General features: G+C 35.6%; 1 protein-coding gene across 4 annotated transcripts in view; it reads right to left on the reverse strand.

Annotated features, from left to right (window-relative positions):
* The window catches only part of LOC125670440 (uncharacterized), a 36,747-nt gene that overhangs the window by 4,712 nt on the left and 5,643 nt on the right, over positions 1-26,392 (reverse strand). For 2 of the 4 annotated variants that reach the window (XM_048905612.2, XM_048905613.2), the window contains exons 5-14: positions 22,523-22,611; positions 17,697-17,770; positions 8,299-8,375; positions 6,653-6,784; positions 6,244-6,314; positions 5,900-5,977; positions 5,556-5,616; positions 4,175-4,253; positions 3,817-3,956; positions 3,441-3,641 (exon numbers count right to left, since the gene is read on the reverse strand). In XM_048905612.2, the coding sequence (XP_048761569.2) occupies positions 3,441-3,641; positions 3,817-3,956; positions 4,175-4,253; positions 5,556-5,616; positions 5,900-5,977; positions 6,244-6,314; positions 6,653-6,784; positions 8,299-8,375; positions 17,697-17,770; positions 22,523-22,611 (1,002 nt within the window). The remainder of the gene's footprint in view (positions 1-3,440; positions 3,642-3,816; positions 3,957-4,174; positions 4,254-5,555; positions 5,617-5,899; positions 5,978-6,243; positions 6,315-6,652; positions 6,785-8,298; positions 8,376-17,696; positions 17,771-22,522; positions 22,612-26,392) is intronic. The other 2 variants (XM_048905614.2, XM_056161300.1) reach the window with 1 other exon arrangement.

Here is a 26,392-nt window from a genome sequence, read left to right on the forward strand (position 1 = left end):
GATTGTGTAAAATTCCAATTGCATTCAATTGTATGATTTCCCATTTGTAATGTATGAATTTTAAAACCCCATCGTTATAATTTTTCATTTGTGTTGTATATTTTTTTTATTTGTATTGCATTTTTTATGATTGATTGTATATTGTTTAACGTTCCTCTCGAGAATTTTTCACTCATATGGGGACGTTGCCATTGCCGATGAAGGGCTGCAAAATTTAGGCCTATGCTCGGCGCTTATGGCCATTTAGCAGTGAGAGATCTTTATCTGCCATACCTGCTGTGACACGGGACCTCGGTTTTTGCGGTCTCATCCAAAGGACCGCCCCATTTACTCTTCGCCTCTTACGACAAGCAAGAGGTACTGAAGATCTATTCTAACCCGGATCCCCACGGGAAGCATTTTTTAAATTATGAATTGCATTTCATTGGCATTCTATATTTTCCATTTGTTCTTAATGAAAAATCTATATAAGCACCCAGGGGTGCAAAGCCGAGTTGCATGGGATACATTGTAAAGTCAGGAATGATGTGGCATATTTATAATTGTGAAGAACTAATTTCAGTTTTAAACTTTTCAAATTACTGCCCAGAAACCATATTTGTCTGAAGTTTTCAATCTATTTTTGGTCACTGTGACCTTGACCTTTGACCTTTTTCTCCAAAATCAATAGGTACCTTGCTTTGCTGGTATCCAACAATATAATCAAGTTTCATTTGATTCAAATTAAAAAATTTCAAGTTATTCTCCGGAAACTGTTGTTTTTTTTAATTTTAAATCTATTTTCGTTCACTGTGACCTTGACCTTTGACCCATTTTCTCCAAAATCAATAGGGGTCTTCCTTACCTGGTACATAACAATATCTTGAAGTATCATTTGATTCGGATTTAAACTTTCTGAGTTATCATCCGGAAACCAAATATTTCTGAAATTTTCATTCTATATTCGGTCACTGTGACCTTGACCTTTGACCTTTTTTCTCCAAAATCAATAGGGGTCTTTCTTACCTAGTACCCAACAATATATCAAAGTTTCATTTGATTCAGATTTAAACTTTCTGAGTTATCATCCGGAAACCAAATATTTCTGAAATTTTCATTCTATATTCGGTCACTGTGACCTTGACCTTTGACCTTTTTTCTCCAAAATCAACAGGGGTCTTCCTTACCTGGTACCCAACAATATATCAAAGTTCCATTTGATTAGATTGTAAACTTTTCGAGTTATCATCCGGAAACCAATTGTTGACGCCCAACCGCCCGCCCGCCCGCCCGCCCGCATCACCAAACCAATAGCCGAGTTCAACTTCGTTGCAACTCGGCTAAAAGGTGAAGATGAACAGTGAACAGTGAACAATCTCATAAATCCTACAAAGAATTCAAAATTAAGCCGTAGAGTAGTGCAAATACGGACTCCCAGACAAACCAAGTGGGATCAGGTGCCTAGTAGGGCAAACACAGACCTTTGAATACACCAGAGATGGGATCAGGTGTCTAGGAGAGCAAACACAGACCTTTGAATACACCAGAGATGGGATCAGGTGTCTAGGAGAGCAAACATAGACCCCTGGACACATCAGAGGTGAAATCAGGTGTCCAAGACGTCGAACACAGACCTCCGGATACATCAGAGGTGGGATCTGGTGCTTAAAGACCAAAAAAAAAAAAAACCGTACGGTTTCTCCACGGATCAGTGAATGTGGGCGGAGCTTATCCATGGTCAATGTTATTTACCTGGAATTTACCTGGCCAAGAGATCAGTTGTTGTGTATATTTTTATGATATACACAGGAAACTTCTCAGGTTATCACAAATTATGCTTAGTGTCTTGATTTTTTAAATATTTTTTTGCTATCTCTACGCAAAAGAGTTCCTTGTTGCTATAGCAATTTAAGATTCTAGACTTAGACTTAAGTTAAGACAATCTTAGTTAAGATTTGTTTAAGTTCTTTTTGTGATCCATTTAAGTCAGCAATCTTAGCTAAGTTCAAATCTTAATTTAAAGTCAAAATTTTGGCTTAACTTTAAGACAGTTTCATGATCCCGGAGCCTGGTGTCCCGGGAGTTCGCGGTGTCGTGAGTGTAGTAGGTAAAATATCCATGTTTCGAGAGAATGAATAAATCCAAGTAGATCTGTGTACATGTACAACCAAATGAAGAATGATCAAGATACCCCTCAATATGGGCCGTCTGTAGGGTTTCTGTGGCTGTAGTGTTTGTGTAATGGTGGTATCCCAAACAGAAGCTGACACGAAGTCTACCCCCCCCCCCCTCTCCTCCCTCTCTCTTTAGGGTTTCTGTGGACGTAGTGTTTGTGTAACGATGGCATCCCAAACAGAAGCTGACACATAGCTAGTCCCCCCCCCCCCTGTTCTCTCTCCCTTACTCTCAATCATTGACTAAATTAGTAATTATTGTCATACGTATGCAACACTATTGTCATGCCATATAATTTCATCTATCTTTATTATTGCTAGTTTTACACATTTCTCTCTCTCTTTATAAATATAACCCACCCTCTCTCTCTCTCTCTCTCTCTCTCTCTCTCTCTCTCAATATAAATATAAAGCCGTGATAAATAATGAATAGAAATATCTCAATAACTTATTTATGCTATTTTACTATTGTTTGATTTCTGATTGTGTAATTTATAATCATGTGGTATCCCAAACAGAAGCATTTTTTTTTTTTTTTTTACAACCGTAACAGTTTTACGCATGGGCAATATAACCATTACATGTTGATGTGCTGCGCCAATAAAGAATTGTTCCTTTTTTATAAATATAAAGTCATAATAAATCATTAATAGAAAATATTCTAATAACTTATGTTTGGTTTTTTTTTATTATTATTATTTGATTTCTGATTGTTTAATCTATAATACATGTATATAAATGGAGAGAGAAAATACGATGATAAATAGCATTGTGTAGGGGACGTTAGCCATTAAAATATTCTAGGTGTGAGTCAATGCTCTCAAAACTCAGGTATACCAGGGCTTTCCTTGAGATCTAAAGACTGCTGGTCATCATTAGCCATGATTGTTATCAAAACATCTTTCTCAGGTAGCAGTAGACCATGGTCTCTGCAAATGTCAATCAACCTAAGCTCTATTGTTAAAAGTTTGAGTGACCGGTGGCTTATCATTGATCACCACACAGGTAAAATTTGGGGACGTTAACTTAAAGTTGGGTCTTTAAGAGGAATAAGCATCCCTTGTTAATATTCTCTAATTTTTCTTTTATATTCTATAATTTCTCTATTTTGTATTATATCGTTTTGCATTTGTTTTCTATAATTTCCTATCTCTATGCAATTTTACATTTGTCTTGTATCAAATGGATTGTTTATTGGTGTATATCACGATATTGTTACGGTATACATGGGAAAAAAATCAAATATTACACCGTCTGACACGCGATATTCTGATAGTGTAATATTACCTTTGTAGTTTTTTGCACGTGCGGCAGTTTAAGGACATTTTCTTCCGATTGATTTGGCTCCTCTGTCACTTGCCGGTCCTCTGTCGAGTTTTCGGGTTCCTGATTTTTCACCAGACGCGCTCTGTAATTACTGATGACGTCATCATAATCAATCACACCAAGCCTGTCACGTGTGTTGTAGTAACCCGGAAGTGTTTGGTCCTTTTAAAACAAAAGAGCTTCCAGTAGAGTGGAATTTTTGATGTTCTTGATAAGATGTAAAAATTATAAAAATTTAACTAAACTCAAAAAAATTACAGCAAACAAATAAACTGGCAGGCAGGCAAAAAAAAATAGATGATTGAAGCTCTGTTGATTACTAATATAAAGAGTTTACCAGACGTCTTTCAAGCTCATAGTTGGTCTTGTATGTTTCTGGTACTCTCTCCGTCAGAGGGCGCTTGTGACGATTATGTAATCTGTAGGACCACGTGCCAAAGGATTTAGACTCGTCATGGTCGTCTTCCAGTTGTTTACCTTTTAATTTGAATTATAAAAAAAACCCACTTATATGAAATGTCGGCATTTGTTCCGAGTCCTCTGACAGTGATATATTGTATTTGCTAGTGTTGAGGTACAGCTGTCAGATTAAGATTTTCTTGTCCATAGTTAATGAAATATTACAATATTTAGATCGCGATGAACACAGATTTTAACGTTATAACGTTGGGTAAAGTGTGCGTTGTATATCTTACCTTTAGTGCTATGGAATGTTCGAGGACGACTTTTTTCGGGTTCTACCTTTTTTAACTTTTTCACAACTGATAGACTGCCCTACAATGTATCGATGTAACAGTATATTTCATATTTTATTCAGATGCTTTATCAATTGTTTGAATATTGATTTGTAAAAAATCTAATAGGGCTGACGGAATCTAACTTATTGCTTTACGTGACAAGCAACACAGAAAATTAAAAAAATTTCGATATCGAATCCCGTGTGTTCCTGCCCTTGCGTGATACAATAGTTCCAGTCAAGGTCGCCGAATTCCCGCCAATTTCCCGTGTCGGCCTGTTATTAACAGTAGGTCTTTTCCGCCGTGATTAGTTTTTGCAGTTTATAATGTTCTATAGAATTTTTCTCATATGATTTGAGTCGCGAGAGAACTTGAGAGTCTCGGTCATCATAAAATGCAATATAAAATCGTTACCGGATCGATAGGAAGGACCTGTAAGGATACTAGATCCTAGCCACGCAGACGATAGTCGACGAAACTCGCGCATGGGGACAGGAAAATGCTGATGGATTACACGAAATTCTTCTAAAAGGAAACAGTTAATAATCAAAACCAGAGAGGGCGCTCAGTAACCGGGTTCCAAGGAATCTGCTCGTATTAATCTTATTTTATGGTTAACAAAACTCAAAAGTAATGAATTGTCGTAGTTCAAGAACTTGTTTTTCGAAACAGAGGAGTCATGCATTTCTGTTGCGTAGGTGACATAGTGAGGAGCAAACACAAGCAGCCTCTGTTACAGTTTCATATGTTTGGGTGTATATAACAGTCTTCTGTTTAAATGTATACAACAATTTCCAAACAAATGTCCTTGTATTTTATCTGGACATAAATTCTTCTGCATAAACGTTTGTTTTACAATTATCCAGTGAATTCTTTTATGAAATCGGTAATTCACAATGTTGGTCCGCGTCCGATACAAAATGTTTCAAAAGCTGTTGACATTTTTTGTCGGAAACTCATTGCCTTTTTAAAATTCCATAACCTTCAGAAGAGTAAGTTGTGTAATGACTTTGAACAATGTGCATTGCAGGATAAAAATAAGATGAGAATTTTACAGATGGACCGCTCTCTGGAAAGGGGGGGGGGGTCTTTTTTCCTAAAAATTGATGGCAAGGGTCTAAAAAAAAAAATAATATCAACGAGTTTTTGGATCTTCTTTCATGCCGACTCCGATTAAAAATATGTGTGATGATTAATAGGTTAATCACAAACTTCAGGAAAAAAAATTGGAATAGCATTGTTTTAAAATGCACGATTCTGTCTTTGTAACAGTTAATAAAGGCGACTTGACTGGCCCCTGCTGATCAGATAACGACTGCTAGCTCTGTATCGCACTTACCGACTTCACTATATAGATCCAGTCCGACCTATTACTGTCGCGAACCAAAATCTCCCCACGGCTGAAAAAAAAATTAAAATCATATCATTACATCAAACCGGTATAAAACAAAACAACTTGGACCATTCCTGATTAAGCTGTTGAAAGATACCCCGATATGATCTTGTAGAGATCGCACGACCTTCCGCACGGGTATTCTGTGATGTCTTCATAGTTGGTTAATTTACATGGAATCCGATTACAATCTTCATGACTGCACAATACAGGTTCATTAAACATTTATAAGGCTTTATCGTTCATTTGAAGGGAGTAGACTGCAGTAAAACGACGCGGTTAGTACTTACTTGAAATAATGGAACATACATGCTTGCGGATTTTCAGAGAGAGACTCGATCGGCCAGTCGCGGAGACATCGCACTTTGCTGAAACAAAACTCAAGTACTGAGTCCATGTTATGAAGAGAACATGCCCGTGTTCATAAGGTGGCTTAAGTTATCAGTAACATGAGGTTCAACGTCTAGAAAGTCTATTCTGGTTCTTATCGACTGTTTAAAAATATTTATCAATATAAATACAAAACCTTTAAAGACCACCACCTGCCTCCACAATAAGAAAGCGGCAATCAATATGTGTTTCATTGAGTTAACAAGGATTTGATATAATCGATTATAGGTCCCGGGTATCTTACCTTAGGAAGGCGTTGTGACGAGGGTCGGTCACACTTTTTATACCGCCCGCCATGAAAATCGTCTCAAAGTCCTGTGAAAGATTACAAAATTTATGTAATGTTAATTTCCAATTTAAACCAATTCGTAAAGAAGATTATTCGTGAAATTGAATGAAACTTTAAATATACTATAAAATAACAACGCATGATTGTAATAAAGGCAATTAAGGAAATAGATTTTAATATCAAAATCCTCTTACGATTTTGGCCGGAGTTAGTGACTGTCCATTTGACGTGGATTATAGATCTAGGCCCGAGTCCGCGCACTACTTACCGTGGCGGAGATACACAGGAACCCTCTCCGAGTCCGCGCACTACTTACCGTGGCGGAGATACACAGGAACTCTGCTCGAGTCCGCGCATTACTTACCGTGGCGGAAATACACAGATGCTCTGTCCAAGTTCGCGCACTACTAACCGTGGCTGAGATACACAGGAGTTCGGTGAAGGTCTGCGTGCTCACTGTAGCTTGTCGGCGCTTTTTTGTAATCACTGCCAACTCCTACAACAAAATAGCGGAATGTAAACACATCTCAGACTCCGGACGGAAGTTTTCCATTCCCAACTTTAATATCACAATTGTGTATTGTTAATCCTTACAGTCAAAATATGGAATCAACACCATCACATCCGGATTAACGTTTCCGGTTCTCAATTTATCCTAGTAGTTTTGTTAAAATATCTCCCGTCCCCACGGTCTGTGTAACAGTGTCGTTCCCCGTTGGTTTGTCATTAAAATGTTTTAATCTGTACTGTTCCCTTTAAATGCTATTAAATGACAGGTAATCTTTTATTAAATGGAAGATATATGAGTGTATGTAACAAATTGTGTACTGGGGAAGGAAATGGTTTAATGATTATTGAAAACTAACAAAGCCGTGAAACGATTCAAGTTGACTTTGATTAGTGCCCCGATCCATACGATACAGCATCACGTGTTTTAAATCAACCTTATATTGTGTTATATAAAATAGCTTTAACGTCTTCAAGTTATTTAAAATTTCACTTTTGACAATCATTCCATTGCTAGCAGCAGTTGTGACATTTTTCTTCATTTAAACTAAAATAACGAATGTACTTAGAGCTTTACAGACAAATATTGAGAATAAAGATCGCCGATCTTCGCCATTTTACCTGGATTTTAACACCTGAAGTAGTTGACTCATTGACACCTTCCCCTCATCAATTTTTCGAACTATTGCATACATATATCTTATTTCAGTATTATGATTTTGACATGCTAAATACATGTGCTTGTAAATTATTTCGAAAATTAATAAATCTTGATAGTACTAAAAACCTTAGAGATTGAAGGTCGGCCGAGGTGTTGTGTGTCTGTCTCTTTCTTTGACAGCAACTTTGACATTTGGTCCAAACTGTTGAGCTTACTTACTAGATAGAAACTTTATATACTTCAACTAAAAGGTTACGGTTAGGCGTATCTGAGTGACAAAATCCATTCTTTTAGGTTAACTATATCACATTCATGTTCTAGAAACACATTTTGTTTTTGTGGCTGATTTTTTTTTTTTTTTTTTTTTTTACAATTTTTATAAAATTGGGTATTGCATTCCATCAGTAAGTCAGGGATTATCGCCTAAATTATAATCATGAATTGTCACATAAGCATTTATCCCGCTATTTCAATCAAATATCAAAGAATGTTTGCTTAAACAACTGCCCTGTTTCAGCTTTAATTACCGGTATTTTTCGAGTATACAAAAATCAATTATTTTACCTTGTGCATTGAATGGCAAGTACCCCATCCGACAAATCAAACAAAATGAGTTTGTGAAAAAAAATTGTCCCCTAACATAGTCAAATCCATATTGACTAATATTTCGTCTTTCATAATTCAGTAGTTGAGAACGAGGTTTAAATGCAGACCAACAGAGAGACCCAAACCAAGCTCCCAATCCTCGATCTTGAGAGCATAAAGTTTCATTACCAATCCATCATGATCAATAATCGATTTACATTGATCAAAGTATTACTCCAAAGGGATATTCCTCTTACCCCAAAGGACATTCCTCTGTGTAAACTGACCAGGAGTCTCGTCCTGTGCTCCCCTTTGTTGTGGGCCGTCACTAGCACTGTCAAAAAATAAAGGATGTGTAATATGCAAGGGCATCGGTTATCTTTGTATAAATTTTAAAAAATAAATCTTACAATGAAAGGATGTGTGATTTGCGGAGGCATTTGTTATCATTGTATTGATAAAAAAAAGTATTGATAAAAAAAATCTTACAATTAAAGGATCTGTGATATGCGGGGGCATCTGTAATCATTGTATAAATAAAAAGATAAATCTTACAATTAAAGGATGTGTGATCTGCGGGGGCATCTGTTATCATTGTATATATATATAAAAATAAATCATATAAACAAATGATGTGTGGTATGCGGGGGCATCGGTTATCATTGTATATATCAAATGACTCTACAAAAACAACATCAATGCAAAATATCAAGGTCTTTTATCTTCCAGGACGTCTTTGTGAAATTGACGGATGGACAGAAGACGGATAAAATAATTCCTTAGTGTCGATTTGTTTCGCGTGAGACACAAGTGTTATATAAAAAGATTGCCCACAGCTTTATTTCTCGTTGCCATTTCATTTTCATTCGTGTCGTGGAAGAGAAAAATTATTAATTTAAAACCGCAATGAAGATCGATAACCGTAGCAATTATTTAAATCTTGAATTCAAACAAACATGAAAATAACTTGGAATGAATTCATTATGTACAGTAATGAAAATTATTTCATTTTCTGTGGAGGTATAGGAAACAATTTTTAACTAACACTGCCGGAATATCCATCGTAATGCACGTAATACATAGCTGGGGGTGACATTGTTAAATCTTGTTAGCACCATACTTGTATTTCGTAGTATCCTTCAACAAAAGATGTGACATCTAAAACTGTATTTTTAGATAACTAACTTAATTTGTTCCACAAAATCTCTCTTTTTAGGTTCCCATCTTAATCAGTTGTATTGCTCTCCGTTTTTGAGTCGCAGAAACACGACACCGGAAGTACAGCCTTCAGATAGTCGGTTACTGTTGAGTTCTATCGCATTCAGACGAAAATGCAGTAAAATAAGCATAGAATGAGGTGAATATAGTTATAGACTGGGACACAGACAGACGATCCAAATTATTTACGTCCCCATGACAAGGGTGGCTTGGGGTAAAAAGTTGAGCTGAGTGAAATGGAGTGGAGTAACATTAATCTGGAATTAGATATACATTTGTACGATCAAAAGCTAGATGTTTGAACTAAATACTCACATGTAATGAAGATTCTAAATGATGATAAACGTATTATTTATCATTCTCTCACCAGAGGGCGCGTTACGCAAGGAGCGCACGGAACTCTGGGTAGAGAATGATTATTTATATGTACATGTATGTGACTCAGTGATCTCAACAGATACCCTGTTTACCGAATTGATGGCGTTGGAGAAATGATTTCCTATCATCCATTTTCCCTGTCAATTTTTAATGTTCATTATTTTGTATTGTATGTACCAGTTGCATTGGGAAAAGAAACAGCCTGTCACAAGCATACAGTGTACACAGATCAGAAGCTAAATGTCTGATTCATTGAGGTGAAGTATCAAATTAGGGTATGGCAACTTGAAAAGAATGTCATTCCCAATACAAGGTGGTGAAATATAAATTGGTAATCATCATGCTCATTGTTTTATAAGGTTTTTACAGCAGGATACACGACCATTTCTCACGATAAATTAAAGACTAGACGCTAGTTGCTTCTTCAACACAAATGGAAAACAGAAATATTCATATCTAGTGATCAGTCATCCAAAAAATTACTTTGTTAAACACCACTCCGATTCCATGCACAAGTACTCTGAAGTTGAAATACAAAATATGCTGAGTTCCTCATTGACAATATCTTCGTAGTCTTTGGTGACGAGGTATTTCAACAGTTTGTTGGAATTTCCATGGGCACGAATTGTGTTTCTTTGTTGGCTGACCTGTATTTATCTTCTTATGAAGTAGAATTTATTCAAAAACTTCTACGTGAGAAAAAAAATATCTCTTGCTGAAGCCTTCTATTCGACATTTAGATATATCGACGTGTTTTTTTTCCTTCTATTAACAGTAGTTATTTTCATTCATATGTCGATTCGATATATCTCTGTAAACTCGAAATAAAAGACACCACAGAGTCGTCCACTTTTGCCTCATACTTAGATATTTTATTGAAAAATATTCTTTCAGCTTCTCCATCGTCAAATTCCCATATCTATGTAGCAACATTCCATTACTTGACCACCTGCATATGGTGTGTATATACCTGAACTGATTCGATACGCTAGAACTTGTTCTGTGTATGACTAGTTTTTAAATCGAGGCAGACTACTGACAAACAAGTTGATGGTGCAGATGTTTCAACAGTCTTATTTAAAGTCACCATTTCGCAAATTCTGTGGTCTTTATAACTTTCTGGTTTGCCAGTACAACCTGTCATTGGGATAAATGCTGTCTGACGTATGTCATACGGATTGTTAGGCTGTTCTTGGCACACTGATTTGGACTACGGATAACTCTGTTTACCTGATCAAGATACATGTATAGGGCTCACAGCGGGTGTGAACAGTTGACAGGGGATGCTTACTCCTCCTAGGCACCTGACCCCCACCTCTGGTATACTCAGGGGTCTGTGTTTGCCCAACTCTCTATTTTGTATTGCTTATAGGAGTTATGAGATCGACCACAGTTCGTTATCTTCACCTTACATACAGCTGTCAACATATCAAATTTGCTGCTTACTGCAATGACAATTCTTTTAACGCTTTTTTCATTAAAATGTGGGTGTTAGTAAATGTCTTTGAAGCTCCCCTTTAATCTATCTAACACTGAGAAAAGCCCATTTTGTTCTGTCACATATTACATTAGGCTTGTGCAAAAAGGCAACGCAATCTGTGAACAAAGCAATGTACCGAGTTAGCTTTGTTTATATACAGGTATTTGGTTTTCACATATCTTGGCAGGTATTTGGTTTTCACATATCTTGGCAGGTATTTGGTTTTCACATATCTTGACAGGTATTTGGTTTTCACATATCTTGACAGGTATTTGGTTTTCACATATCTTGACAGGTATTTGGTTTTCACATATCTTGACAGGTATTTGGTTTTCACATATCTTGACAGGTATTTGGTTTTCACATATCTTGACAGGTATTTGGTTTTCACATATCTTGGCAGGTATTTGGTTTTCACATATCTTGACAGGTATTTGGTTTTCACATATCTTGACAGGTATTTGGTTTTCACATATCTTGACAGGTATTTGGTTTTCACATATCTTGGCAGGTATTTGGTTTTCACATATCTTGACAGGTATTTGGTTTTCACATATCTTGATTGATATAGAGGTAAGTTGACATCAATTCTGCATTTGCACACAAGAAATGAAGGAGGGAGAATTACCTTTTTATAATAATAATAATAAAATTTATATAGCGCCTTATATAAAACATATTACTCTAATGCGCTTTACAAGGGTAAAAAGAAGAATAAAACAATATCAAAACCACAAATTAATGAAATTTTAAAATGGCATAAAATATGTATAATTACCAAAATAAAACACTTTAAGGTCATTTATGTCAACAGGGTGATCAGCTAACAAATCTACAGCAGACTAGCTTTTGACTTTCACTCCACTCCATTCAGCTTCTTACCTCAAGCCTGCCGAGGATGACCCAGATGTGACCAGAGCAGAAGATAGAAACGACGGATTAATATGTAAACTTTGTGCAATTATGTATGTTTAACATCAGTATGCTGAACATCAGAATGTTTGACATCAGTATGTTTAACATCAGTATGATTAACATCAGTATGTTTAACATCAGTATGATTAACATCAGTATGTTTAACATCAGTATGCTGAACATCAGTATGATTAACATCAGAATGTTTAACATCAGAATGTTTAACATCAGTATGCTGAACATTAGCATGTTTAACATCAGTATGATTAACATCAGTATGTTTAACATCAGTATGCTGAACATCAGTATGCTGAACATCAGTATGATTAACATCAGTATGATTAACACCAGAATGTTTGACATCAGTATGTTTAACACCAGAATGTTTGACATCAGTATGCTGAACATTAGAATGTTTAACATCAGTATGATGAACATCAGTATGTTTAACATCAGTATGCTGAACATTAGCATGTTTAACATCAGTATGATTAACATCAGTATGTTTAACATCAGTATGCTGAACATTAGCATGTTTAACATCAGTATGATTAACATCAGTATGTTTAACATCAGTATGCTGAACATCAGTATGATTAACATCAGTATGCTGAACATCAGTATGATTAACATCAGTATGATTAACACCAGAATGTTTGACATCAGTATGCTGAACATTAGTATGTTTAACATCAGTATGTTTAACATTAGAATGTTTAACATCAGTATGCTGAACATTAGAATGTTTAACATCAGTATGCTGAACATCAGAATGATTAACATCAGAATGTTTAAGATCAGTATGCTGAACATTAGAATGTTTAATATCAGAATGTTTAACATCAGTATGCTGAACATTAGAATGTTTAACATCAGAATGTTTAACATCAGTATGTTGAACACCAGAATGTTTAACATCAGAATGTTTGACATTAATACGTTTAACACCAATATGTTTAAAGGGGAAGGCAAACCAAAAAAAAAATACATGATAAATGATAGGATGAATTATAAGATAAAACTTTGTCATACTATTCTGTTGATATACGGCCTAGATAAGCTTCAGTATTACGGAGTTATGCTACACCAGAGAAATTTGATGTAGATGAAAAGTAGAGGATATGTACAACAATATTTTGAATTTGAAAATTTACTTTATTTTGTCAAAAAATACAGTTTTAGTAGAAGGTAATCTGAAAAAAATTTAAAACCCCTGCTGGACTCGAACCTGCGACCTACAGTTCAGCAGTCAGTATTCTAACCTACTAAGCTACTCGGCTAGGTATTTAAATGGAAAAGGAAAAGTCAAATATTGCTGATATCGATTTTGTCATCCATGTTTTTAAAGGAAGTCAGCCATTATGACGATGTAGAGTACTACCTTAATTTGAAAACGTTAAAAATTTAAATTCCCGCTCTTTATAAAGGCTGACATGATGTGGAACTCTTTTATATTCAAAATCACAAAAAGCAATAATTTTGACGACATACCGTCTGTTCCGGTTTTGATGTGATTCTAAGATCATCAAAGATGTGCATGTGGTAGATTTTACGAATGAATAGTTTGATGTCTTCCTGTCAAGCAGTTAATTAAACTAATGCGAAGGGGAAATGTGAATTTTTTCTTTCGAAATTCCTGACCCAACCAAGTCATCTGAAAGAAAAGACTATGTAAACCGTGGATCGATCATTTGAGTAATGACATGTTGAGGTTCGAGTCATTTGTATGAAGAAACGTGTACCGTCTCTTGGACTGCGACTCGACCGAACGTTTTCTTTTTTTTAATTTCTTCTTGCGAAAAAACGGGCTCAAAATTATACGACTCCAAACTAAACTGTTCGTGACTTGTCATGTTTACAGTGCTGCTGATGAAATAAACCGGAACCGACGATGTGACGTCATAAATCAAACTTCAATGGCCGCTCTCTTAGCGGCGGGTAATTTAAAATATATGATAAATTAATATTGATTTAATCGTTAAGCAAGGATTTTTGTTGTTAAAAACTATCATTTACGATATAAGTAAGTTTATTCATAAAAGCAACAATGTGGTTAGGGTTGTCTTTCCCTTTAACATCAATATGCTGGACACCAGAATGTTTAACATCAGTATGTTTAACATAAGAATGTTAAACATCTATACGTTTAACATCAAAATGTTGAACATCAGTGTGTTTAAATAAATCACAGAATCTCTGCTGTGAAAAGGAATCAAACTGTGCTCCTTTATTAGCTGATCTGTTTTTGTATTTCTATGAAGCAAACGTTATTCAAAAACTTCTATATAAGCAGAATATTTTGCTGTGACCTTCAATCGGACATAGACGACGTTCTATCCATGATCAATGTTCATTTTCATCCGTATGTCGATTCGATATATCCCAGTGAATTCGAAATAAAAAGTACACCAGTCTTTGACATCTGTTTCATATTTGCTTTTAGGAGTTAGGAAATTGATCACTGTTCGTTATCTTCACCTTTATATGAGTTATGAGATTGATCACTGTTTGTTATCTTCACCTTTATAGGAGTTACGAGATTGATCACTGTTCGTTATCTTCACCTTTATAGGAGTTATGAAATTGATCACTGTTCGTTATCTTCACCTTTATAGGAGTTATGAGATTGATCACTGTTCGTTATCTTCACCTTTATAGGAGTTATGGGATTGATCATTGTTCGTTATCTTCACCTTTATAGGAGTTATGAGATTGATCACTGTTCGTTATCTTCACCTTTCATTGATCACTGTTCGTTATCTTCACCTTTCATTTGGAAGTTTACTGAACATAGACGTAATGGAAAAATAACAACTCAACTTTCTAACAAACTTCAGTTTCTCCATCGTCAACTTCCCATACCGGGTATTCAAAAGTAATATTCCATTATCAGCTTGCATTTGATGTTTATGTATCCCATCTGGTTTGATACACAAGAACATGTTCTGCGTACGATGAATTTCAAAACCGAGGCAGTTAATGCTACACGGTTTATGAGATTTATCACTGTTTTTATCTTCACCTTTTTCAGATACATGTAATTAATGACTTGTTTGATTATGTTACAAAATGTAATTCATACACTGTTGTTGTAATGAAATAGAAATAACTTAATTACGAAAAAAAACCAAATCATTTCATTATGGTTAATTTCCTATTGAGAATTTCCCCCTTTCAAATATTTTCAATTTAGTTGTTTGAATAAAACGACGACAGCATATACGTGCGGTCTGTATGTTTGTATTTTAATTCTTAAAAATAATTCAACAATTTTTTTAATTAAAAGACTATTTAAATCGTTTTCTTGTAAAAAAAAAAAAAAAAAAAATGTATGATAAGCATTGTTCACATAAAGTTCCTTCTCATTTTTTCCTTTGAACATCTTCGAATTGGTTACACTCAGATCTCTCTTGACATGGAGTCGAACTTTACTTGCAGAATTTCGTTCGTCCATTACATACAATTACATTAGAAGTATTTCAGTTCAAAGATAACAGAATACACATTATTTATCAATTCATCTAATAATTGTCTATAAGATTCATATTTTAGTATTCCCTAGCCACAAAAATAGTTCTATCCTTCCTGTGTGATACAGAAAAGGTATATTAGTGACGATGCAACTTTGAGCTTGGACAGTGAGTTATTGACATAAATACAGATAACAGTTGCATGTTTTGTGACGTCAAAGATGAGAGAGGATGATGAGAAGGAAGGTAACCCCAGGAAGCTGGCCAACTTCAAAGATGATATGTCCTAGGGAATCAACCAAATCAAATGAGGAAGTTAATCATAAGGTGACTACCAAATCCGGGAATGATTAGAACCTAGAACGTCGACTAGACCCAAGGAGGATATCAACCCTAAGGTGTTACTCAAGGAGGATGTCAACCCCAAGGCGTTACTCAAGGAGGATGCCAACCCTAAGGTGTTACTCAAGGAGGATATCAACCCTAAGGTGTTACTCAAGGAGGATATCAACCCTAAGGCGTTACTCAAGGAGGATATCAACCCTAAGGTGTTACTCAAGGAGGATATCAACCCTAAGATGTTACTCAAGGAGGATATCAACCCTAAGGCGTTACTCAAGGAGGATATCAACCCTAAGGCGTTACTCAAGGAGGATGCCAACCCTAAAGCGTTATTCAAGGCGAATGTCAACTCTAAGACGTTATCAAAAGAGGATGTTAACCTTGGCGCGTTATCGAAGGAGGATGTAAATCCTGGTGCGTTATCAAAGGAGGATATTATTTCTAGGGCGTTGACCGAATCCAAGGAGGAAGGTAAGCCTAAAGTTTCGACCAGATCCACCGAGAAAAGATCAGTAGGTGGACATGATTATTATGAATCGTTTACCAGTTTGCTAGCTATTCTTAATGTGTGAATGCAGTTATGATTTACAATAAGTTGTGATGGCAAGTTCTCGTTTTCATTAATAGAATACAAACGGACTCGTGATTATCCTACTATCTATTGAGTGTTTTAGTATTTTAGTATTCTTTCTACTGATATATCTAATGATCTATTAGTCAAGTTATTTATTAATCTATTGGCATTTCTATTAGCTATTCCTGATGTGAGAATTCTATATTTAAGTTCATTATCCTCGCATACCAATATAGTACCTAGTCACACCATTGTTGTATTCCCTAGCAACGTAATCAATGTATATCCAAACGCATTTGATTTTTTGGCTGATGAATACAACGTTTTATTAAGATTGTAAAAGATTTCATGATCTTTTCTACCCTGGAAGATATCGTAAATTTCCATGTACAAATTCCATTTTTATAGGTATAAAACATGCATAATATATGTCACAAAGTTTTATAGCATGAAAACGGTCGCGGAATTTTAGACTTTGCAACGAGGACTGTGTGTTAGCTATCCATCAAAATGATGTCTATCCCCCGCATACTAATAAAACAGTCAAAGTTTGCTAAAAAGTTTCCCGGAATTATAAAATTCATGCAGCCTGTGATCCCCGGTCTCTTGTTAAGATTACTTAAACAGCTGGGAATTTTAGAGCAGACTGCCGCGGAGAGATATTTGTTAACCTTTAAAAGATATATTAACACGATGATGTTGTCCATTCGGAAACACTATTTCAGCATGTTTGTGTACTAGTATTATATTGGATAGTGCCATCGTTACATGTATTTGTAAAAAGTCTATCTCTAAAAAGATTTTTTTTTTAAATGTTGATACATGTATATTGACTGGTAACATTATGGACACATCTAAGAAAGAGAGAGGGGGTGGGGTTCTGTTTAAATATCTTCCTCACAAAATCTCGAAAAAAGATCACATGTGAGTTTCAATGGTTAATGTCAGTATTACAAAAGTTATTGATGAAAAAGTGAAGATAACGAACAGTGATCAATCTCATAACTCCTTTAATGAATACAAAAGAGAGAGTTGGGCAAATACGGACCTCTGGACACACCAGAGCTGGGATCAGGTGCCTAGGAGTAAGCATCACATGTCGACCGGTCATATCCGCCGTGAGCCCCTATATCTTGATCAGGTATATAAAATCAGTGTGTCAAAAACGGTCTAACAATCGGTATGAAACACGTCAGAGAGCACTTGACCCTCCGATAATGAGGTTTACAGGGTTTTCTTTCTTATATCACGGTGTCTTATCGTTACATAGTTTCTTACCTGTACCGCAGATGATGAAGTAAAAGGATTGCGGGAGCTGGTCCTGTCTCACGATGGCCCGCCGTGGATTGTACCTGAAATTGCAGTGGTTTATGCAAACACAAATATGATTCACGAAATCAGAATTTCTAATTAAAATGAATACCTAGCGTATATGCATTTTCTTATCAAAGACATATTTGTACTCTCCAGAAGGTCGACATCGGCCATTTATTTGCAGAATATGTTTCAAATACCGTGAAACTATTATATATTGTGAGGGCTCGATTTTCGTCGGTATCCTTTTTCACGAATTTAAAAGATCAACGAAATCTAAAGCAGTTATTTTACTAGTATATTGATGATAAGAATATGTACAGAAACCATTCCATGTAATTTCATCCCAATGCAACTACAGTAAAACAGGGTTACAGCGAACACGTTTATAATGAATTCATGCCTGCAGCGAAGTGATTTTCATTCCCTGTAGTTTTAAATCATATTATGAACTTATTGAATATAACGAATTGCGTTTATAACGAATCATTTGGTGTGGGGTTTTTTTATCCCAGCAATGCGCTATAAGTGTGTTTTACTGTATAACATTTGGAAAATTCAAAGGACTTGGCCTACACAAATGTTAATAATCCCATGGTACTGTACTGTATATGTATACAATCAAAAAATAATTTTGTAAATGATACTCGGTTAAACATTAAGAAAATAACTGGCAACCTTTTTTCCCCTCAAAACCATGTAAATGAAGTACACATATGATATATTCATACGCGAAATATATAACATTCATGAAAAATATAGGATCTTTTTTGGAGGGGGGGGGGGGGGGCTAATTTTGTTGCATTCAACTTCATTATGAATATGAGGACCGATCTTCGATTCAAAATGCAAAAATGAAGATAGATTCAAGGAGAAAAATCAAGATAGATGTTTGTTTTAGCAAACTAAAAACCTGTACGAACAGCTTGAGAGTGAAATGACATTCAGATTGACTGACTGACTGTTACAAAGACCATATGATATGAAAATACTGTCAACTTAAGAGTGGGGCAGGATTCAGACAGAACAAAAGGATATGGAAACAATGCACCTAGCAGGAAAACCTTATATACACGACACGGACTTTCATTCTTACAATCACATATACTGGCCACTAATAAGAAAAGCTTGAAAGTGCTCAACAAAATACAGATTTATTTTATGACAAAATCTTTAACTATAAAATATCAGGCCATTGAACTATCATATTGTTTTAATGGAGACTATAGATGCAAACGTAAACATATTAATACATATCCAATCTAAATTCAAGAGAAAAGTTATTCACTAATCACACAAAGCTGGTCTTGTCCAGTTCTGCAGCTGAAAATGCATCTAAAAACGACCTCTGTCTGTGTGTCTTGTGTCGCCTTTCATTTTGAATTAAGTGCTTAACACATTCAACACATGAAAAGAAGATTGAGTATTTACTGGGATACTTCCTTGCTTAATCTGCGAAGAGGAGACCCATACGAATGTTATAAATATGAAAATTACCAGAAATTTTGAATGGCTTTTGGGAGAGAAAAGAACATAAGAATACGACATACTGGGGGATTACTTTTCTAAATAAATCAACATGCACGTGATTTAGTGAGACTCTGCCTGGGCTGATGTTTTAAGAGCATTCTGAAATCTGTCGTCTTGAGAGAGAAGAGATTCTAAGGAAGCTCACATGTGTCAAATCTAAACATCCTTCTCGTAAAAACACTATATACTCCTGGCAATAAATGCCCAGTTTTCTGTACCGGCGCTATACTTGGGAATGAATGAAAAGACGTTAAAATAACGAAGCTAAGAAAGTCCATTATCATGATGAGTGGACAATGTCAATATTATATGTCTGGTCATTTCTGAGGAGGTCCAAGTCCGGGGATGTTACCCTGACAGTAACAAACAGGCTCCGTGGCAAAGAGGGAGAATCTGCGCCACTTGATGGGACCAATCACACTAATACCAAACACGGTAGTATTGTCGCCTTATCTAGAAACGCTTATTCACACACTAGCTCTGTTCTAAATTTGATTTTCTGATTTTCCCTCACATCGATAGCAATCTATTTGTCAACTGAACAGGTTATGTAGCTGTGACGTTTTGGGTGTATTGTCTTTATCATTTTTAATTCCGTTTTTGGGAGAAGTAAATCTGTAATTTTAACAGTTCGTGGTTTTAATTATATACGAATAACGGCATTGACAATACATAAAAACATATACAAGCATTGCCAGCTGGTTTGAAAAGAGAATAATTTGTTGAGGGATAATTAATTATGCAGTCGTGTGTATACATTTCTCACGGTTCCGTTTTGTTTACACTTCTCACGGTTCCGTTTTGTAAACATTTCTCACCAGTTCCGTTTGTATACACTTCTCACCGGTTCCGTTTTGTTAACACTTCTCACGGTTCCATTTTTTTTTTAATTTTTTTTTTTACATTTTTCACCGGTTCAGTTTTCTATATACACTTTTCACGGTTCCGGTTTGTATACACTTCTAACCGGTTCCGTTTTGTATACATTTTTCACCGTTCAATTTTGTATATACTTATCAGTTTCGTTTTGAATTACAGTCGCTCAATAGCAGAATATCCCACAATTTTATAATCTCATTCCCCAAGTAAAAGAGAATAACCGCAAAAGAAATGAGAATATAAACTGGCTGGTAGAATTATTATTGCTCATCACCATAACATCCATAAAAGTAACAATTTCTATGTAAGCTTAATAATTTTACATGTTTATTGGGATGTTTTCATACCAATGTCTTATCAGTAATAAACTACGCTGTTCTTCCCTTCACCTTGACATGGAAACCAAAAATTTGATGTCTCGGCTGTTTGTATTATGGAAAACATAAAAACAGTTGGCTTCGCAGATTATATAAAACATATATTCCTTAAATCATATTTGTGTTGTCTATACTGTGTGTATTTATTCTGACACTAAGTCATTAGTGACAGGCGTGCTGCTGAAATATAATAACGATATCATCCGGAATTTCCGTTTAATCGAGTAAAACATCGGTAGGATGGTGTGAAGACTGGATAAGACATTGCTATGTGATGCTGTAGTAATCAAGAGAGCAATGGATCCTCGCGTGTGGCACGATGGAAAAAGCCAATGACTAGAGACAAATTACGATATCTTCCAAATGACCCTGAAGATTTTTTCATTCGGTGGAGTTTTAAGTCGAGTATTCAACTTAGATGCTGCATTCGCTATTACATTAGGTACCTCCGAACACAGCGATTCCAACCGACTTTTAGAATTGACTGATAATACTTCATGATTTTACCCCGCTTGTTTGTTAATTTTCTAAGTCCCCTCGATACTTTATCAACCACATTGAAACGTCACAAGCTGCAGGTGAAGTGCCACTTTAGACCTATGCTTGGCGTTCAGGGTCGTTTATCGTGCCAACACCTGCCGCGACACGAGACCTCTGTTTTAAGTTATCACCCGAGAGACCTGTGATTCTCACTACTAAAGCGTTTGGCGAAGGAGAAGTCACTGAACATCTCTAGACCAGGGCCGTAAATTACATGGAGGCGGAGGAGGCAGCTGCCTCCTCCAACTTTTGAGCCAAAAAAAATTAAAATTTAAAGTTCATTAGAATTTATGTTGTTTCCAATAACTAAGAACATGATACCTCCCTTAAAAAGCATTCCAAATCTTTCTTTTAGAATGAGTTAGTCAAGTAACATCTTAGAAGGCCCTAGAATCAAGGATTTTGCACGAAACGTGTTCAGTGTGCACAAAATGTGCTCAGCGTCTGGGGGCCTGGGCGGCCCCCAGACCCCCGCCTAATTTCCTGCCTCCTCCAAATTGAAGGTTAATTTACGGCCCTGCTAGACTAAAACCCTTCCAAGCTATATATACACTGGGAATATATATTTAACTATCCTGTGATAAAAAAAAAAAGATTTAATCTTATCTGTGGGCGAAGTATATTACAATATCTACAAGGGTGGATCCAAGAATCACGATGGGGGGGGGGGGGTAACTTTATGAGGCAGGGGGTCTGGGGGCCGCCTTGAGGCCCCCAGTGGGTACAGGGCGAAGCGCAGTAGGTGCCCAGGGAGTAAAGCCCCCGGAAGTTCCTGGATTTTACAGATTTTATTGAGCTTGAAATATGTCTCCTATGTTGTCATTTTTACTATTTTCTGTCATTTTTGATAAGGTGAAATTGATAAAATTACGCAAATTTTAGGCCTATGGATTTTTGGAAAAAATGTAATTAAGTTCTCAAATAAAAGTAATTCAATAAATCAAAAGATTTCGTCATTTATTTCTCTGAGAGCGGAAGAAATTATTGCTTCTTTTATCGTTAACATTTTCTAAACAAGAGACGACGATTTACCCTCAATTTGAAAATTTTAAGGGGAGGGGGCGCGCCGGCTCCCCCCCCCCCCCTTTAAATCCGCCACTGATCTATAAAAAATATATAGCAAGCTTAATACATTTTTTCATTATGAGATTAATACGTTCTGGTTTTAATCATGTAAGAGATAATTTTGAATTTTAAATCTAGATACAGTTACAAAGAAATTCTTCGTATTGCAGCTTTGGCGTTGACGTAATTTTTGTTGGCGTTGACGAAAGTTTTGATGGCGTTGACATAATTTTTGTAGTTACTGCATATCACAACACAATATTCAAAATTAACAAGGCTTACGACATAGAATTTTCTTGCTGTACTCAGATTTACAACAAATCATCTGCATTGGCTTTTCTTAGGTATTTTTCACCGATTTTAAAAAGGTGATGATTGGCTCTTGCTAGTTATACTTACGCCTCAAACCATCCGACCTGGCACAGCTTGATCTGCATTTCATTAGGATACTCCGCAAACGCTTTTATCTTCCGTAAAACGATCTGGAGCTATCCAAGCAGAAAATGTAAAATCGTTAATAACAGAACCTGATTTTATTTCAATTAAAGTCATTAATATCGGTAATTAATAACAAATTATGTATTTAGTTCCGTAAAATTGACAATCCCCAGATGGTGAATTAAATTCTGAATTTAACAAAATTCCATCTGAATTTTGCATCTCTGGTTCTATCTGTCGTTTCTGCCAATTCCAGCTTTGACGTGACGTTTCTGATGTAAAATCAATACCAACAATGCTAATTTCTTACCTGTTGGCCTGTATGATTGGTTTCCTATAGTTTAATTGCATAAAAAAAAAAGCCTAGTGTTTAATAACATGAGACCTCGAGCAAGAATTAATCCTACTATGTCTGATATAAACAAATATCACATGCCCCATGCAGGGTTCTTTTCAGAGGGCATTGCTGCCTCTTCTCAACCAAATGCGAATACTAGGGTCTCCAATGATACAAATGTACTATCATTTGATGAGCAAGGTCGTGTTGTTATTTTCAACATCGTGTACATCCTTTTTAAAATGTTGGTAAACTCATGTCTACATCGTGTCGATTTGTCGTATTTGTTTACAAGATTACAACTTTCCCATCACGTGTCCACATTACCGTGATGTCTCTTACAATGTCTCCACATTAGGGTGTCATCCATTTTCGTCTACAACAAATTCCGTGGATTTGGCAAAAACTACAGTTTCGTTGATAAGTACATATATTTACATTTCTAATGTTCTTGTCTTCGATATCTTAACTACCGTAATCGCAATGATAGCCATTTCTTCATGAATGCAATGCAGGTGTAAATAATTGGCGTATGAATCTTTATAAATGTAGTACGTCTATTTCAACAGCTAGAAATTTAATTCCGACAGAAATGACAATAGAATGTGAATATACCCATGACGTATACTGGCCCTCATGCGTTTTCAAATATTGAATTAATTTCTTTTAGGAAATTCCTGAATAGCAACTCATTGTACCTTCTTCATTAAGAGAAATTGTACTTTGTAGATTATATAATTTCTTTTTTATCCAATTCTTTTTATTTGGCACAACAAAGACAACTGATATTCAATGACGTATGATGACACCCCAGAAATCAATCTCTCACCAGAGGGCGTTACGCTACGCTCCACAACACCTCTGTTATCGTCTGATTTACAAGAATTTTGTAAAACAGAGCGTCTTTGAAAATAAAATAAATCTGCATCATTTTCATAAATGAAACATAAATTTATGAGTTAAAAACACATTGGTAGGTATCGAAACGCTGTATTACGTTAGTGTAACCTCCATATTTATGGAACTATTTTGTCTTGTCAAATGTATTAATTTCTCTTTCACTTCGTAACTATGGACTCTACATAAAAGTACATTAGAAAAACTATTAGATTATAATGATGAAAATCTGACATTACACAAAGAACAGAAACGTGTCTTTCTGTTGGAGTCAAAGACGCTATTTTGTCCGTGCGAGATCATGTGGTTAGCCGAACTATTTATCAGACGATTACAGAGGTGAAAGTGAAGCTTGCGTAGCGAGCCCTCTGGTGAGAGAATGCCCAGAAATTCGGTCTAGCGGTGCCCCCTATATCGTGATGGCGACAATGTATATGTATACAAAGGAACATAATATTCCTTGCAATGAAATCTATATCATATTGATAATGTAACCGACGAATGCCAGAGCTGTCAGAAATATGCTGTAGACTTTACTATGTGGACAATATCGATTGGTTGATATAAATTAGACCTGAAATTACGATTTTTGTCGCCAGATACCTTAGTCCGGATTAAGTTTAAGGTTAATATGTGTGATAGATTTTGGATAAGCTTTTTGATGCCGAATCGCATGAACGTCGCTGACAATTTCCCTCTGTTTATCTGAGCGTCATCCAAGTCCGAAGTACTTTATAGTGATGATGAAAACGGACATTTGATGAAACTGGAACGGTCTCAATTCAATGTCTATTTTAACAGGCGACATAATGAATCATTGACATAATCTTTCCACAAAATTCAGTAGGTATCCATGAGCTTTATCGTTTAATTAAAGAGATAAGCTTCCGTGTTGTTTCTATCGATTTGTAGCAGTATTCCAAACAACAAAGACATTATCAGAGTCTACATTTGATTAAGATTTTATGAAAAGTAAATACTATTTAGAAAGGTTTCTGAATTTCATACAATAATAACTGTTTTATCTTCGTCAGCCAAACGTGACGATCCACAGGGTAGAGAAACAACGCAGATCTTCGCCCTTAGCTAACGAAGAAACCTAAATCTATTTTCTAAACGACCAATTCTTTCTCTCTTTTTTTTGCGACATATATGTCCATAGATGTTGACAAAATCTGGCCTTTCATTACAAAACCCCCGGCATTTGAAACAGGAAGACGAATTAGAGATTGTTCTTGATGCTGTTATAAGACAGTAATATTTTTATCTTTATAATGTGTTCTTTCCGTCGTACTTGTACATTTAGCAAAGAAGCCCACAGTAGCTACCATATAACATATCCTATCTTATATATAGGCCTATTCTTGCTGCGTATGTTAAGATGGAATGTTAGACAAGTGCCCAGGAGTAATCCAAAATCATATTCCATAATATGTTGAAATATATTTAAAACAAGTGAAGTCCTAACTCCTAAACCATATGTTTTTCTGCTGCACATATCAAGATGGATTGAGTATTCTGATGGGCAAGTGTCCCAGGGTCATCCCAACCCTTGTCATTTTTTGATTGTTCAAATATCTTTAAAATGGTTGAGATTCCAACCCTTTAAGCAAATATATTCTTTTTGCACATGACGCAATGCGCTGAATACCAAGGTTTTGGTGTTGTTGTTTTTTTTATTATTATTCATCGTTGTTCACTCTATTTGCCCTTAAGGTGAAAAAGAAAATCCAGAAAACGTATTGCACATCTAAAGGACACCACCAATCATCTCCAGAAATGATTTGGCTACTGTGTTAATTGTAAAAGGAGTTCTGGTCCAACCAGTTTTGTTTTGTTTTTTCATTTCTTTATATATATATATATATATATATATATATATATATATATATATATATATATATATATATATAAACGTTTTTCAACCCCCATTTGGGTCCAAGGGTGGAAATGGAAATTCCGAAACTTTTTTGCACATCTACACAATATAAAAATTCATGTAGACAAGGGAATATAGAGATGCACACTATGAAAGCCGATACACCGCAGACATCACAATCCCCACAATATTGATTTGTCAGGGCAATGGACACGAATTATTAGCTCTGGTTTTAGCCAGGCTGGATTAAGTTCACTAATGATTTAAAACAAGACGGTTCACCAATTATTGGGAAAGTAAGGCTTAAACTATTATTCAATTTGTCCTCTTTAAAAGGAAGCAAAAATCCAGCAGTAGGTTTCTAGCTGTAAACTAAATACTCCTTTCTTAGCTGTCGTCGTGGTAGAACTCATTTCAATGAATGTGATAAAAAAAAATCTTCGATTTTCAGCGGTATTCATTTACAAAACAGTAGGCTACAAAGGTTTATATTTGATGACGAGTTGTTTTTCTTCCCCAAATCGTCATTTGGATAGAATTTGATTACAATTTCTGAACTGATTCTTGATAGAAGGAAGACTGAATAATTGTTAAGAATAAGGTAGTAATGTGAAAGCGTGAACTCTCCAATCTCAGGGATGTTCCTAATGCATTATATAATTATTCTCTACACACCCAGTATATAGTAATAGAACTTATCATTTAGTAGTCGTCTCAC

Source organism: Ostrea edulis, chromosome 4 (genome assembly GCF_947568905.1).
Source record: "Ostrea edulis chromosome 4, xbOstEdul1.1, whole genome shotgun sequence".
NCBI classification, from domain to species: Eukaryota; Metazoa; Mollusca; class Bivalvia; order Ostreida; family Ostreidae; genus Ostrea; species Ostrea edulis.